A 15,762-nucleotide genomic window follows, 5' to 3' on the forward strand; every position below is an offset into this window, starting at 1 on the left:
TACAGAGGAATGAGGACAGGTTACGTCAAGAGGGCTATGGGACTGCCCTGGCCGTCGTGGTTAAGGCTCCGTGCTTCCACTGCAGAGGGCACAGGTTCAGGCCCTGGTCAAGGGAGTTCTGCCTGCTGCATGGTGAGGCCAAAAACAAAAAGGAGAGGAAGCTGTGGACCAGTGTTCCCGGATCCTCATTATACAGGAGGAGGATCTGGAATTGAAAAGCTGCTCTTCCGCTGAACTGACTCAGACAAGCCTAGCTACCAACAGGAGGAAGGAAATTAGCTTCTGAGGCAGTTTTATGATGGGTCTCATCTAACCTAGAATAGACATTATCTTAAGTGGAGAAACATTCCCCTTAAAATTCAGAACAAAATAAGGGTGCCCATTATCACTAAGTCTAGTCAACATTACATTGTCAGTAATAGCCTATGCAATAAAGTAAGAAGAAGAAAGTAAAGTCATGAAAATGCTAAAGGAGGAAGTAAAAATATTAGTATTTATAGCCAATATGGTTGTCTTTCAACCAAAAGAAAACTATATAAATGATAGGAAATGTAATATGTTTGGTGAATATAGGTTATTATAACAAAATCCATTGCATTTTTATGAATCAACAATAAATAATGATTAAATGACATATTTTTTATAATTAATTATAAAAAAGACATGTGCAGATGAAACCAAAAAGTGATTCCTTGAAAGGATCAATAAAAATAATAAGCCTCTAGCTAGACTGATCAAGGGAAAAAATAAAAATTAGCAATATCAAAATGAAAAGAGATATCACTTAAGACTATATGAGCATTTAAAGGGCAAGGAGATATTGGGAACAACTTCAGGCCAATATATCTCACAATGTAGAACAAGTGAAGACAGACGCTAAGCATACAACTGATGCCGGAATAAACAGAGAATATGAAGAATATGAAGAATAAATAGAGAATATGAAGAATAAACAGATAATATGAAGAATATGAAGAATAAACAGAGAATATGAAGAATATGAAGAATAAATAGAGAATATGAAGAATATGAAGAATAAATAGAGAATATGAAGAGCCTCGTGTCTACTACGGAGATTTACCTCGTGGCTAAACCTCCCTGCAAAGGAAATGGCAGGACCAGACGCTTCACTGAGTTCTGTCAAACCTTTCAGAAGGAATAACAGTACCATCCACATGGCTTTCAGAGAATGTAGGAGGAAGGAATCCTCCTCAGCTCATCTTATGAGACCAATATCGCCTTTATACCAAAACCAGAGACACTGCACAAATGAAGTTCCAGGCCAACATTCTTCATGTGCAAAGCACAAAATCCTAACAAGACATTACTAAGATCCAACCCGCTATTACATCAGAAGGCTAATACAGCCTGACCTAGAGGGATTTATGTCAAGAACAGTTTAACATTTGAAAATCAGTAAATCTAATTCACCATAGTAGAAAATAAAGGAGAAAACCACATGATTGTCTTAATAGATGCAGAAAAAGTCATTTGACAAAATTCAACTATTATTTTTAAAATTCTTAACAGACTAAGAGTAGAAGAAAATTTCTTTAACCTGATCAAAGGGCATCCATGAAAAAGATCAACAGCTAACAAAGTGCTTACGGGTGAAAGACTCCCTGCCGTTATCAGCAGACAGGCAAAGGTGTCCGTTCACCAGGGCCTTCCGCCAGTGTCCTGGAGGTCCTAGACCATGCAGAGGCGAGAAAAGGAAGACAGCATGTCTATTGGGCAAGAAGTAAAGATGACACGATCGTGCACACAGAAAATCCTAAGAAATTCTGCAACAGAAGCAACAGAACTAATAAGTGAATTCAAGCAGGTTACAGGATACAGGGTCAATACACAGAAACAATTATATTTTCATATCCTAGCAGGGGAGACTTGGAAATGAAATGAAACAATGCTGTGTACAATAGCATCAAAATGATAACTTTTATATATGTGAAATGAATTACAGACTTAAGTGTAAAAGTTAAAACTATAAACTTCTATAAGAAAACAGAGAAAATCTTCATGACAGCTGGAATAAAATGGTTAGGTACTCAGAAAATATTACATTGTTTCTCCACTTCTCACCATCCCCAACAATTAGTTCTAGACGTATTAAGGACTTAAATAGGTTTGTTTTTTTTTTAACTGTGTAGTTTTGTGTAGGAAATGTAGGTTAACTATCTTTTTGGCCTTAAGACAGGGAAAGATTCCACAAAACCCACTAAGTATAAAAGGAAAAAATGGACAAATTGACTAGTTAAAAATTAGAAACTTAAATTCCTTGGCCTTAAGAAAGTTGGGCTTCCCTTGTGGCTCATATGGTAAAGAATCTGTCTTCAATACGGGAGACCTGGGTTCGATCCCTGGGTTGGGAAGATCCCCTTGAGAAGGGAAAGGCTACCCAATCCAGTATTCTGGCCTGGAGAATTCCATGGACTGTAGAGTCCACGGTGTCACAAAGAGTCAGACATGACTAAGTGACTTTCACTTATGTATGTATGTTATCTACACATATATGTATATACATATATATGTTATGTATAGTGTATATGTATACACACATATATACGTATATAATCAACCCAATAGGTAAGACACATGAGTAGGAGTTTCACAGTAGAAAACAACATTCCCTTTGTCAGTGATGTGCAAAATGCTAATCAACAGTACAATGAGATACATTCAGTTGGCAAAACTTCTGAAGTCTAAAAAGCCCATAAATTGGTGAGAATATGGATAAACAGGATTTGTTCTAAATTGCTGGAGGACGTGTAAACTGGTACAAGCACTCTGAAGGCAATTTAATCATTTGTCAAGCTGACCCCCTTCATATAAACTGTGTCCTAGCAATTGTACGGCTTGATAATTGTAAATCGAGGGAAAACTCTACACCAGGATATGTGAAAGACACAGAAGCTTTGTTTGTTTCAACAGCAAGCAATCTAAACCCAACCCCAAAGCCTACCAAACAAGAGAGAGAAAGTATGGTATAATCACCCTGAGGAATATTACACAGCAACGAAGAGAACCACCCACAACATAGAAACATCTTATTAATATAACGTTCAGTAGAAGAGTACATTAACCACAATGTCCTATAAATAAAGTTCATAAGAGCAAAACTGCCCAGCATATTGGTACAAATTTAAAAACTAAGGAGGCACAGAGGGGATAACCGTGGAAATTCAAGCCACAACAAGTGGGATGTGCGTGCGGGCAGATGAGCCAGCACGCTTAGCCCCGGTCAGGCGCCAGCCCTGGGGTCATTCCGTCAGTGGCACTTACTTACTTACTCACACGTTAAGCATTAAGAGTAAACGGTTTTAAGCTGAACGTTGTTACTTCGGGAGCAAAACCCCTAGCTTTTAAAAACTCCACCGTGAATATTTCACAATGAAGGGCCAGCCCCCAAGCGTCTTGGTCTCATACACGCCTGTTACCCAACAGCGCGGTGCGGTCCTCGGGAGCAGCCCCAGCCCCTTCCCAGAGGTGCGTGTCTTCCCCTCCAGGGCCCCCCTTGGGTGCTGGCCTCTCCCGGCACCTGGGATGTGGTAGACTTCTGTCCAGAGCCTCTTGTCACAGCTCACGTGCGTCCCTCTTAGTCCGGCTTCAAGTCGTCCCTGCTAACAGCAGCAACCCGGGCTTTCCTCGCTCAGAAATAGACGAGTGCCGATCCCAGCCGTGCCTGCACGGGGGCTCCTGCCAGGACCGCGTCGCCGGGTACCTGTGCGTCTGCAGCCCAGGGCATGAAGGCACCCACTGTGAGCGGGGTAAGACGGTCCCAGCCTTCCGTGGGCCAGCCGCTCCCGCTGAGCTCCAGCGCCCCAGCACGGTCCCCTTGCCCAGCCACTCCTCTCCCTGTGCTGGGGTCTGGCTGGGTGCTGCCTGCTCTCTCGGGCCCCTGCTGGCTCTGATGTCCACAGGGACGGCAGTTTATAGATATGCTTGCCTCTAGTCCCCCGGAAGCACTGAGAGTGCAGCTGACAACAGCTAACCATGACCCTCCTCCCTGCCTCCCGCAGACCCTGCTGGTGGAGGGCGGGGGAAGGTGGGGGTGAGGACCCAGGGGCATAGAAGGTGGGGTGCAGGGGGCAGATCCCAGCCCTGCGTCTGAGCCAGAGTAGGGGGGAGGCTCCATGAAGCCTGCTCCCTCACTCCTGTGCAGGCCAAGCGGCCGGAGAACCTGGGCAGTGAAGGCAGCAGGGGCCCGACAGGCTCTGTGGGCAGAGTGAGGGCAGGGGAGGCTGAAGTCTGGGGCACAGGAGGCCCCGGGGCGGCGGCCATGCAGCCTTATGTCCGTGTCCCTCTTCTCAGAGACAGACAAGTGCCAGGCACAGCCCTGCAGAAACGGAGGCACCTGCAGGGACCTCCCGGGGGCCTTTGTCTGCCAGTGCCCCCCTGGTTTCATTGGAGTCCACTGCGAGACAGGTAGGGGCTGCTCTCGGGGTCCCCACGTGCCAAGCCCTCACCCACACTCATGATACCCTGGACACCTGGGAAAACCTGTTTCCAACAAGCACAGACGCTGGGCTGCTCAGAGCAGGGGGTGGGGACGGTGCCCGGGGACAGGCTTGTGTGGGGGGCGGAGGGACCCCAGCAGGGAGGACGAGGGGAGGGCCAGGCCCCTGCCCGCCTCCGCCTCCAGCAACCTCGCCCCGCCGTCCCTTCCCTTCCTCCCGCTGTCCTCTCCTCCCTCCCCCAGACACCCCCTTGCTGCCCTGGCCGACTCTCTGGGTGTTCTCCAGAGGTGGATGCCTGCAACTCCAGCCCCTGCCAGCACGGAGGCCGCTGCGAGAACGGTGGCGGGGCCTACCTGTGTGTCTGCCCAGAGGGCTTCTTCGGCTATCACTGCGAGACAGGTGGGGCTCGCCACTCCCCGCCCCCTGCACCCCCATCCACCCGCTCCATGTCCAGCTACAGGCCGTGCCGCCCCCAGAAGGGCCAAGCTCACGGCCGCCCCAGGGGCCTGGCGCTCCCCGCTCCTCATGGCGAGAGCCCCTCACTCGTGAGCCTGTTTGGGCCCCTCGGGGACCGGGCAGGGGACAAGGCCTCCCCTGGCCATGGCCTGCAGCAGCCCCCACCCCGCCGCCTGCCACCCCGGCACCGTGTCTCCCTGCTGCACATCTCCCCAGGGCGGGTGGCCTGATCTGTGCTGTTTGAGTGTGCCCAAGTGTCCCCTAAGCTGGGCCTGACCGGCACCACTCAGATGTGCAGGGTGGACAGGTCCTGGGCTCAAGCCCCACCGCAGGGCACAGGAGCTGGCCCAGCGATGTGTGTGGTGTGGACAGTTTGTGGCCAGAGTACCTCACCGGGGCGGGGGGCCCTGTGGGCCCTGGCTTGGAAGCCCAGGGCTGCGCCCCAGCCCTAGCAGACATAGGCTGTGGAAGGGCCGGTGTTCTCAGCTGCCGCCCAGGAGTGGTCACCTTGGCTTGGCTGGGGGTGGGCCGGCCCGGCCTCTCTGTGGGGCCCCTGACAAGCCCTGCCCCTCCCCCAGAGAGTGTCCCCCATATCTGCTCCCCTAAGAGCGACCTGGGACTGCCCACCTGCATCCCACAAACACACCAACATGGGACCAGCCCAGGGCCAGCATCGAGGGCCCGGGGAAGGCGCCCGGCCAGACGTGCACTCACTGCTGCCTCCCCCCACAGTGAGTGACCCCTGCTTCTCCAGCCCCTGTGGAGGCCGCGGCTACTGCCTGGCCAGCAACGGGTCCCACAGCTGCACCTGTAAAGTGGGCTACACCGGCAAGGACTGTGCCAAAGGTGAGGCGGCGAGGGCGCCGGTGTGGGGCTCCCGTCCCGCCGGAGGGCTGCAGCCACCCTGCGGGGCAGCACAGAGAGCCGAGCGGTGCCCAGGCCCAAGGGCCAGACGCCCGCCTGGGGGCCGGGACTTGCCCGGCCGACAGCTGACACCCCCCTTCCCTTGTTCTTGACCGAAACCCTGAAGAGCTCTTCCCACCAACGGCCCTCAAGGTGGAGCAAGTGGAAGAGAGTGGGGTCTCCATCTCCTGGCGCCCCCCCGAAGGCCCAGCCGCCAGGCAGCTGCTGGACGGCTATGCCGTCACCTACGTGTCCTCGGACGGCTCCTACCGCCGCACAGACTTCGTGGACCGGGGCCGCTCCGCGCACCAGGTCCGGGCCCTGGCGCCCGGCAGGGCCTACAACGTCTCCGTCTTCTCGGTCAAGCGCAACGCCAACAACAAGAACGACATCAGCAGGCCCGTGGTGCTGCTTGCCCGCACGCGTGAGTGGCTCGGGCTGCCCGCCCCGAGGGCCCTGCCCTAGCGTGCCCCCAGCAGGGTGCCCGAGCCAGTCGAGAGGGCCCCTCCTCTGGAGGAGAGGGACAGTGACGGGGGAGGGAGGGGGCTGGGGACTGCAGGGGGGCCCCTGAGAAGGGGCTGGGACTGCCGTAGGGTGAGGACAGAGTCTCCCTGCGGGCTGGAGTAGAGCCAGCCGTGAGGCAGCAGGGAGGCCGTTTGGGCATGCTGCCCTGAAGGGAGTTGTGCGGAGCAGCTGGGCTCGGCTGGTTCGTCTGCTCCTGGGGCTGTGTGGGAGAGGGAACCCCGGACTACTTCCATGATGTGGGTTGGTGGGGGCTGGCCCTGGGAGTCAAGAGATGGGGAGGGGAGGCTGGAGGATGCAATGAGAGCTGGGCAGTGGCATGACCGCTGGGCATGTTGGGAGCCCCTTGAGGGTGGCTAGCAGGGCGGGGCAGGTGGGCACAAGTGGGAACAGGCTGGTGTGTACACAGGTGGGCACATATGGACAAGTGAGCATGGGTGGGCAGGTGAGCACAGGTGGGCATGGCCAGTCACGGGAGCAGGGCAAGCAAGGCAGGTATGGCCTGCCGGCCAGGTGAGCAGGAAGACGAGGGTCCTGGAGGACAGAGGGGAGCCCCTTCTCGGGTCCCTCGGAAGGAATGCGGCAGGCATCCCCCGCGGATGCCGACGGCCAGGACGCTGACGGCCAAGTGTGAGGAGGGACGAGGCCTTGGGGCGGGGTGTCCTGGGGAGGGACAGCACACGGGGCCAGGAGGGTGGCTGCAGCATGTGACAGAAGAGCCTCGGGGGCTGGGGGCGGGCAGGGCCATCCTGAGCTCGGCTTTAGCAAGAAGCACTTTGAGGCTGCTCGAGGTGGGCTCTGGAAGGAAGACAGCCTCCCCCGTGCCATCGGGGTAGGGGTGAGGCACCACTTGCTGCAGACCAGGGCTCGGCATTCTGGGAGCGGGGCACCCCCTCACCCCCTCGGCCTGGGGTTCGTGCCATCCCCTGGCGTCAGTGCGGCCTCTCCTGGCTTCTCCCTGGCAGGCCCCAGGAGCCCCAGGTGGTGCAGAGTCACTGCCAGAGCCAGCAGCCAGCCAGGGAGCCAGGAAGGTCCCACCCTGCCCCCTGGCAGGCCAAGACCACACCGGGCAGTGCCTACAGCAGCCCCTCTGCAACGCCCCCGCCCTGAGCCAGTGGTCCAGGGCATGTCCACCCGCCCCCGGTCCCCGCTGGACTGAGGGGCGGCTTCAGCAAGCCCAGGCTGCACGGGCATCTCGAGGCCAGTCTGTACAGGTCCCCAGGGCCCTTCCTGAGCCCCGTCTCCAGCCCTGGCCCCACCCTCCAGGGGTGAGGAGGGGCCACACAGGCTGCTCGCCCGCTGTCCCCAGGACCCCGCCCCATCGAGGGCCTTGAGGTTGCCAACGTGACAGCCAGCGCCATTTCAGTGCGGTGGGCTCTGCACAGGATCCGCCACGCCACCGTCAGCAGCGTCCGCCTGTCCATCCGCCGCCCTGAGGCCCAGGAGGAGCAGTCCACTGAGGTGGACAGGAGTGTGGACAGGTTCACGTTCAGGTAAGAGCAAGGGCGCCCTCTCCCCCCACCCCACCGGGCTCCTGCCACCCTCTCCCCACCAGCCCTAGAGGAGCAGGGCCGTGTGATCAGCCCCGGGCCTCACCGCTGCCTTGCCTCCCACGGGCGCCACGTGCCCGAGAGAGCAGGGACACTCTCACTCTGTGGATGGCACCCCCTGCAGACAGAACAGAGAGGCCACCGGAGGCCAGCCAAGCCCCTCCAGCCCAAGTCACCAGACTCCTTGGAAAGGGAGAAGGCAGGCAGCCCTGGGCTGCCTGACATTTTTACTTTGTTCAAGTATGTTCAAACCTTAAACTGGTGAAGGACAGGGCAGCCTGGCGTGCTGCATGGGGTCCATGGGATCGCAGTCGGACAAAACTTGAGCAGTTGAACTGAGCTGAACTGGAATTTCTTATGGATATTATGTATTATATACCAACAAAACTACAAAATAAAATTCAAATGAACATCAGTCATTCAAAATGACTGATGACTGAAATAAGCATTTCAGCAGCATCACAGGGAAGCCTCAGACCCCCGGCCTAGGCCCGCAGCTCAGAGACGCTCCCAGACGGCGGCCCACGAGGGACCCGTGAGCCACCTTCTGAGCCAGGCAGGGAGGGTGGGCAGTGCTGGAGGGCGGGGTGAGGAGGGAAGGCGGCAGCTGTGACGTCCCCACCAAGTTCCTGAGCCTCTGACCGCAGCTGTGGAGGTGGGCTCAGGGACAGCTCTGCAGCGTCCAGCCTAGAGCAGCCATGGGCTGTGGCTGGGAGAGGGGCTCTGGAAAGCGGGACAGGCAGGCCACCACGCCGCCCACACCAGCACATTTCCCGTGTAGTCTCCTCTCCACCATGTCTTCTGTGCTCTTCTGTCCAGCCAGATGGCCATCTGTGCTGGAGACCACGCCCCATCCCTTGTCTGTGAAGTGTGGCTGTGCCTCCTTCTGCCCACTCCCCAGGAACAGGGGGACGGAGAAACAAATGGGGTCCCAGGTGGGCACTCCTGTGTTGGGGTCCCCAAGGCCATCCCCACATTTCCGAGGGGGTTCCCCAAGACTCAGCAGAGATTCAGGACAGAGAAAGGATACAAAGCGACATCAATGAAAGGAAGAGGCTGGCGGGGACAAGTCACAGACCATGTGTGAGCTTCCACAGCCCCTCCCCACATAAGACAAGCTCCCCCCCCCAACATCCCCAACACACCCCATCCCCGCCACCAGCCAGCAGGTACTTTCCTGGGGAGCCACGTAGACATGTATCATCCAGGGCTTTTACCGCACAGAGTCACAGGCACCTGAGCCTGGAGAAGGTTCCAGAACCCGAGGAAGGGATGCTCAGCTGGCAGGAGCCTCACTGTGCAGACATTTAGGGGCAGGGAAACCCTCTCCTCCCCGAGGGCACTGGGGACCCTCCGAAGTTCCGTCCCAGGGCCAGCCTCATGGGCAACCCTCCCGCGGGGGCGGGCGGGCCGGCCTGTTAGCCCTTTTCCTTCAGTCGCCCTATGCTGGCCTCTGCTGTCTGAGCACCAGCTTCCGGCCACACTGCAGCCACCCGGACCTGTGTCCTGTCCATCGCTAGACAGACCAGGGAGGAGCCCCCTACCCCAGGGGCACCCAGCTCTCAGGCCCCAGTCTGGCCTCTGTGGGGGCTGCCTGGCCACCAGCCCTGGGACGACTCCCACCCAGGTCACACCGGCCAGGGGACGACCCCCACCAGCCCCAGGACGACCCCCGCCTGGGTCACACCAGCCAGGCGACGACCCCCACCAGCCCCAGGACACCCCCCACCCGTGTCACACCAGCCCCGGGACGCGCCTATGTCACACCGGCCCCAGGACGCCCCCCGCCCGGGTCACACCGGTGGAGTGGTGGTCTGAGAGCAGAGCCATCCTGTTCCTCTCCCTGGCCTCCATTCCCCACAGGGCCTTGCTGCCAGGAAGGAGATACGCCATCTGGGTGACGGCCCTCAGCGGGCTCGGGGGGCAGGAGCACCCCACGGAGAGCCTGGCCTCGGCCCCGGTGCATGTGTGGACCCGTGAGTAGAGGGGTGAGGGCTCAGCTCCCTTCCGGAAGCGCCCCTAGCCCTGCCCTCGCTCTCTGAGTGGCCGCAGCCCCGGAAAGCTGCCCTGGGCTCATGCACATATGCCCAGAGGTGCCTGGGAAGGTGACTGCAGGGGGCTGGGCAGGGCCCCTGCCACGATGACCTCCCTAGGCCACCCTCACTGTGGGTGCTCCCGGCCCCTGCCAGAGCAGGGTCACTGAACAAGGGCAGGAGGAGAAGACAGTGAGGATGGGCAGGCTGTCCACCCGGGCGAGGACACCCGGCCCTCACCGCCCCCCCGCCCCCCCCCACCCAGCACACGGGCTGTCCAGGCACAGGAGGGGCAGTGAGCAGGGGTGGGGAGGGCAGAGCCTCGCCTGGTGGGACAGGCAGACAGCAAGGCTCAAGTCCTCACTCTGACCCTGGGTGTGGGGTCCCTGGCCCACCCTCTGCCCATCTAGCCCACATCCCAGGAGAAGATATGCGTGGCCAAGCCCAGGGGGATGGAAAATGCCATGCGGGAGGGCAACCTGATGGACTGAGCTTGGAGGGGGGAGCCTCACGGGGTGCCTGCTGTTGCCGGCCCTGAGCAGCTGCCAACGCCCCTCCACCCATCCTCACGGACACAGTGAGGTCTGTGACAACGCGGTCTGGCTTCCAGCGAGGCTTCAGCGCTCTGCGTCAGATCTTTAGAGTGTGTCCTGGGCAGAAGACCCCACCAGCCCCCTTCACTCCCCTCCCCTGCTCCATGCTCATCCAGGGCCTCTGCCGCCAGCCAACCTGACCGCCACCCGAGTCACGGCCACCTCTGCCCATGTGGTCTGGGATGCCCCCACTCCGGGCGCCTCTCTGGAGGCCTACGTCATCAACGTGACCACCAGCCAGAGCACCAAGAGCCGCTACGTCCCCAATGGGAGGCTGGTGTCCTACACGGTGCGGGACCTGGCGCCCGGGCGGCGGTACCAGCTCTCGGTGACGGCTGTGCAGAGCACCGGGGGTGGCCAGCTGCACAGCGAGCCCGCCCACCTGTACATCATCACCTGTGAGTGCGCCCGCCTAGGAGCCTCCCCCGGCCCGGCAGCCCGGGAACAGGGCTGGCATGCGAGCGCGGGGGGCGGTCCTGCGGCATAAGCGTCTTGTGCCTCCCCTCATGCTGCCCGCCCCAGTGGGCCCCGGACGGTGAGCAGTAAATACAGGCCTCGCCTGAAAACAGTTGCCCAGATGAGGCAGTGGCAAGACCCACGAGGCTAGCAGCGTGGAGGCGGGCCTGGGTAGAGGCCTGGCGGCCAGGCCTGACCCACGAAGAACTGCTGGACAGCTCCCCAGGGAAGAGGGCAAGACAGCCGGGGTGGGGGCTGGGACAGGGAGGAAGGGAGTGCACGTGGACGGATGGAGGCAGGAGCAGCCAGGGAGAGAGGCCCAGGGCCACATTGAGGATGCGGGTCTGCTCTCGGGCCCGCCCGCCCCACGGGGGTCTGCACAACCCCCTTACCTGTTCCAGCTCACAAAACAGTGTGTCTGGTGAGGTGCTGCAGGGAGGTGGGCAGCAGGCTGGGCTCCCTCGTCTCCCGACCCACCAGCCTGCCCTCGGGGCACGAAGCACACTTGCCCTGAGACACTGAGACCAGCTCAGCCCCAGACCCACCTGCCAGGCGGACAGGGGAGGTGGGGCCCTCTGTGAGCTGGTGAGGAAGGGAGTGCAGGTGAGAAGGGCACCAGCCCGGGGTAGGGGCAGGCGGCACCCACCCACAGAGGACCTGCCCCCCCTCTCTCGGGGTGTGCGGGCTGTGGGCCTCAGCCCAGCTGAGTCTGGCAGGTCCCCAGGACCTTGCCTCACCCGCAGGTGGAGAGCCTAGGCCAGGGCGAGGGCTGGAACCAGCGCCTGGACAAAACCCAGGCAGCAACCACAGCTCCTCTGTAGGCAGAGGCGGGGCACCCCCGTCTTCAGCCAGGCACAGGGGAGCCCCAGACCAGCCCACATGGCCACCCCCTCCTCTGCCACCCGCAGCCCCGAGGGACAGCACCAACGGACGATGGCATCGTGATGGCCTCCCCCAGAGGGCGCTGAGAACCCGCCCTGCCCCCGCACGCCTGCCCGAGCTGCGCCTGCTCAGCGACCCCAGTGTCCCTGCGACGCCGACCCAGGCCCCCAGGTGCCTGCCTCAGCTGCTGCCCCCGAGACCCCAGCCCAGAGCCCCTGCTGACCCGTGCTGACTCTCGCAGGTTCTCAGAGCTTGTGGACGGCAGAGGACGAGTGAGGGCCAGGTTCAGCGGCTCACCCAGCAAGCGGGTCACTGTGAGATCACGTGAGTGGCCAGGCTGACCCGGGTGGCCTCCTGTCCCCAGCTGGACAAGGGACGAGGCCCCTAAATCCTGGGCTTTGAGACCACCCCCAGTGCCCAAAGTGTCCCCAGCAGGGACCCAAAGGGGTCAGAAGCCCAGGACTGCAGGGCCTGCGTGAAGGGACAGGCTGCCCGCAGGCACCAGAGGTGGCAAGAAACCTGTTAGGAGCGCGTCCATGTGAGGACACCCCCACCAAGTGGTGCTGCGGGAGCACAGGGCCCTTCGACTGGCGCAGCAGCCTCACAGGCTCTAGAAGGTCTGAGCGCACGGCCTGGCTCCGGGCAGAGAAGACGGGGAGGAGGCGCTGTGGCCCCTAGGGAGGGGGAGGTGCAGGGAGAGGGGAGCAGGACGCGACTTGAGGGGGAGACGGTGCCTCAGCCAGCGGCTCAGCGTGAGGCAGCACGCTCAGCTCTCTCGGGCCACGAGTAACCTTCACCCAGCATGCGTGCTGAGGACAGGCAGGACGGGCTGGGCTCTGCCTGGAGAAAAGCTGATGCTACCCAAGGCGGTGGCAAGACCCACTCGGACCCTGCCACACCAGGCCCTGCGGACGTCCCCATGCCCTGAGAGAGAGAAGCCCCTTTCCGGAAGGAAGGTGGACCCAGGACGGGCCTGGCCACCAGGCAGCGGCTTCATGGTCAGCACTGTGGCGTCCTGATTTCTCCTAGAGCCCACAGCTCTGGTGCAGCTGGAGAACACGGACGCGGTCCCCACACCGACCAGCCTGGCCCTCCAGCTCCCCGAACGTGGCAGTGACAAGGACATGGAGAGCAAGTCAGCAGGAGCAGACTACAGGGCTGACCACCCTCAGGGGCCTGAGGACGGTAGGTGAGGAGGGGGCTGCCCACAGCGAGGAAATGGCCGAGCACCCCACCTGCCAGGGGGCCCAACACGACATGCAGGGGGACGGGGCCGGGCCTGGGCACTGCAGCCGCCCGGACGCTGGGTGCTCCCTGCAGAGACACCCCCCTCCCCTAGAGGTGTGTGTGGGGCAGACGGCAGGAGGCAAGAGGGCAGCCGTGGGGCAGGCTCTAGCTGGAGCATCACCAGTAGGTGGCCGCTACCTGCACTTGGCGAGCATGCCGTCCCCCCGGCACGCATGCCCACAGGGCACCTCCCCGCTGGGCAGCGCCAAGAGGCTGCGTTCCTTCCACACACCCAGACCCCCACTCTGCCTCTCCTCCGGCTCTAACCATCGGGGCCGTGTCCCTCTGGGGACAGCTTAGGGGCATGGCCCTTTCTCCTGGCCACACCACAGGCCCAGACTGGGCTCGCCCATCAGCCAGCACTCTGAGAAGGCAGAGTGCCAAGTGCCCAGGGTGCAGCCTCACCTGTGGGCCCCAGGGTACCATGGACACCTGGGCATACCCAGGCACCTGTGCCAGAGGGCGCTTGCCAGTGGAGGCTCCCAGCCCCACAGCCCAGCACTCACCGGATGAGGCCTGGGTGAGGCGGTGAGAGGCGGTCTGTGGCTCAGATGCAGAGGGAAGACACTCGTGTGGCTGGTGTTTTGTAAGTGAAAAACATTTTGCCCAAGGGTTTCCGTTGTGTCAGCCCTTTTAAATATTAGACACCAGAGGGGCATGGAATGGCCCCCCTGGGTCCCCTGGAGGAGAGACCAGGGGTGCTCCAGGCTGCCCGCACGCCACTGGGACCTGCGGCGCCTGCTAACGTGGAGGACGGAGCTGTAAGGGCGTGAGGCGGTGGCAGGTGGCAGCACAGGAGCTCTGCAGTGGCCTCCAGGGCGCAGAACCAGTCCTGGTCTCAGGCTCCCTGGTGGCTCAGACAGTGAAGAATCTGCCTGCAATGCAGAGACCTGGGTTTGATCCCTGGGATGGGAAGACCCTCTGGAGAAGGGACTGGCAACCCACTCCAGTACTCTTCCCTGGGAAATCCCATGGACAGAGGAGCCTGCTGGGCTATGGTCCATGGGGTTGCAAAGAGACAGACAGGACTGAGCGACTCACACTTTGGCTCCCGTCAGGCTCACGATCAGACGAGGCCGGCCCCTCCTCAGTGAGTCTGGTTAGTTAGCTTTTGCTAAAGTAACGGCCGTCAGCCCAGGCACCCACCTATGAGCCAGAGCCCAAGCAGCAAGCGGCCTCCTGCCACCGTCCTCCTGGGGACCCGCGAGCCCCATTCTGTGCTGCTGTCCACTGCTCCACCAGAGGCCAGGTGGCAGGGAAGGGCGGGGTCTCTGCCCACGTGGTGCCTGAGTACAGCAGGCTCTCCTTGGCGGTGGTGTCTCGCACGCCTCCGGCGCATGCGCCCTCTCCGCCCAGCGCCTGGCCCCCGGGAGCTCACTCCAAGGGCTCTGGGGCCGCCTGCTGCTGTCAGCAGTGCGGCTCCCTGCCCTGCCCACAGCTCCTGCTTTGGGATGTGGAGACACCCACGTGAAGAGAGCCTGAGCTGTCTTCTGAGTGGGCCACCAGCCTGGCCTCCTTCCAGCAGTGGGCAGCGTGCAGGGTTGGCCGGGTTTCGGGATGCTGCCGGCAGGACGGCTGTGAGCGCATGCTGGGCCCTGGCGGGTCTCTCCAGGGCCGGCGCGGTCAGCGGCTCACCGTGGCCCGTCCTCTGTCCCACTGCCTGTCTGCCCTGGGCCTCTCTGTAGAAGGCTTGCTGTCCCGTGGGGCCATCTGGGCACTGCCTGTCAGGGCCTGGGCTGTTGCTGACGCTCTCAGCTTGCCAAGGTCCACGTGGAACTTTACACAGAACTTTCCAAGCTCCCGACGCCCTCTGGGCCTGAAACACACACTTGGCCGTTTCCCTGGGCGCAGGACTCGGGGCCCAGTCCCCTCGGCTCTCTGGCCATCAGCCCACGTCGTCTGCACTGACACTGCGGTCAGCTGTGCTCTCGCGTCCGTCTACAGTGACCTGCCCCTTCTCTCTGGAAGCTGTCAGACTTCTTTTTCTCAAGGAAAGGATGCCCAAGGGCACAGCCAACGCCCCTGTTTGGCATCTGCTCACCAAGCAGATCTCCAGGTCAGGGCCCCTCCTGGAGGAGTCCCAAGATGGCAACCTGCCATTCTGGGAACGTGGAGTGAATGTGGGGGCTGGCTGGTGTTCCTGTTTCCCTCTTCTCACCCAGGACAGCTTTTGGACTATGCGGGTCACATCCCACGGGAGCCTCCTCCGTCCCACACATAGGTGGCCTGTGGGCAGGACCTGAGCCTCCCGACCCCGTGATATGTCCCCCGTACGGGAGCCCACTGCCCCACCACAGGGCACAGCCGAATCCTCGTCCCCAGCCTGTTCAAAACAGCCTTCAGTTTATTTACTGGAGCGTGTGTGAGAGGATGAACTCGGGATTCAGTAGACCGAGGCCACAGAAGGCGGGGCCCTGGTCAAAGCCCCTCTGCTGCACACAACCCCAGGCCCAGGGTCCCAGGCACGGCACAAGCGTCGGCCAGCCTGAGAAGAAAGCACGGGGTAAACGCGTCACCTGGACTCGACGGCACGGCACGACCGCTGTAACTCTACAGCAGCGCTCGCTTCCATGGGGACCCTCAGTCTTTGTGTCCTGGATGCTTGCCGACGCGTTTACAGATG

The 15,762-nt window shown here is 60.2% G+C and overlaps 1 protein-coding gene across 4 annotated transcripts in view; it reads left to right on the forward strand.

Moving 5' to 3' along the window:
* Positions 1 to 15,762, forward strand: part of SNED1 (sushi, nidogen and EGF like domains 1) — a 76,199-nt gene that overhangs the window by 47,888 nt on the left and 12,549 nt on the right. For all 4 annotated transcript variants that reach the window (XM_055586632.1, XM_055586631.1, XM_055586629.1 and 1 more), the window contains exons 17-27: positions 3,654 to 3,767; positions 4,312 to 4,425; positions 4,743 to 4,856; positions 5,646 to 5,759; positions 5,944 to 6,240; positions 7,648 to 7,831; positions 9,752 to 9,864; positions 10,631 to 10,912; positions 11,879 to 12,023; positions 12,094 to 12,176; positions 12,882 to 13,037. In XM_055586632.1, coding sequence (XP_055442607.1) covers positions 3,654 to 3,767; positions 4,312 to 4,425; positions 4,743 to 4,856; positions 5,646 to 5,759; positions 5,944 to 6,240; positions 7,648 to 7,831; positions 9,752 to 9,864; positions 10,631 to 10,912; positions 11,879 to 12,023; positions 12,094 to 12,176; positions 12,882 to 13,037 — 1,716 coding nt within the window. The remainder of the gene's footprint in view (positions 1 to 3,653; positions 3,768 to 4,311; positions 4,426 to 4,742; positions 4,857 to 5,645; positions 5,760 to 5,943; positions 6,241 to 7,647; positions 7,832 to 9,751; positions 9,865 to 10,630; positions 10,913 to 11,878; positions 12,024 to 12,093; positions 12,177 to 12,881; positions 13,038 to 15,762) is intronic.

The sequence above is a fragment of the Bubalus kerabau genome, chromosome 6, assembly GCF_029407905.1.
Source record: "Bubalus kerabau isolate K-KA32 ecotype Philippines breed swamp buffalo chromosome 6, PCC_UOA_SB_1v2, whole genome shotgun sequence".
Classification (NCBI taxonomy): Eukaryota; Metazoa; Chordata; class Mammalia; order Artiodactyla; family Bovidae; genus Bubalus; species Bubalus kerabau.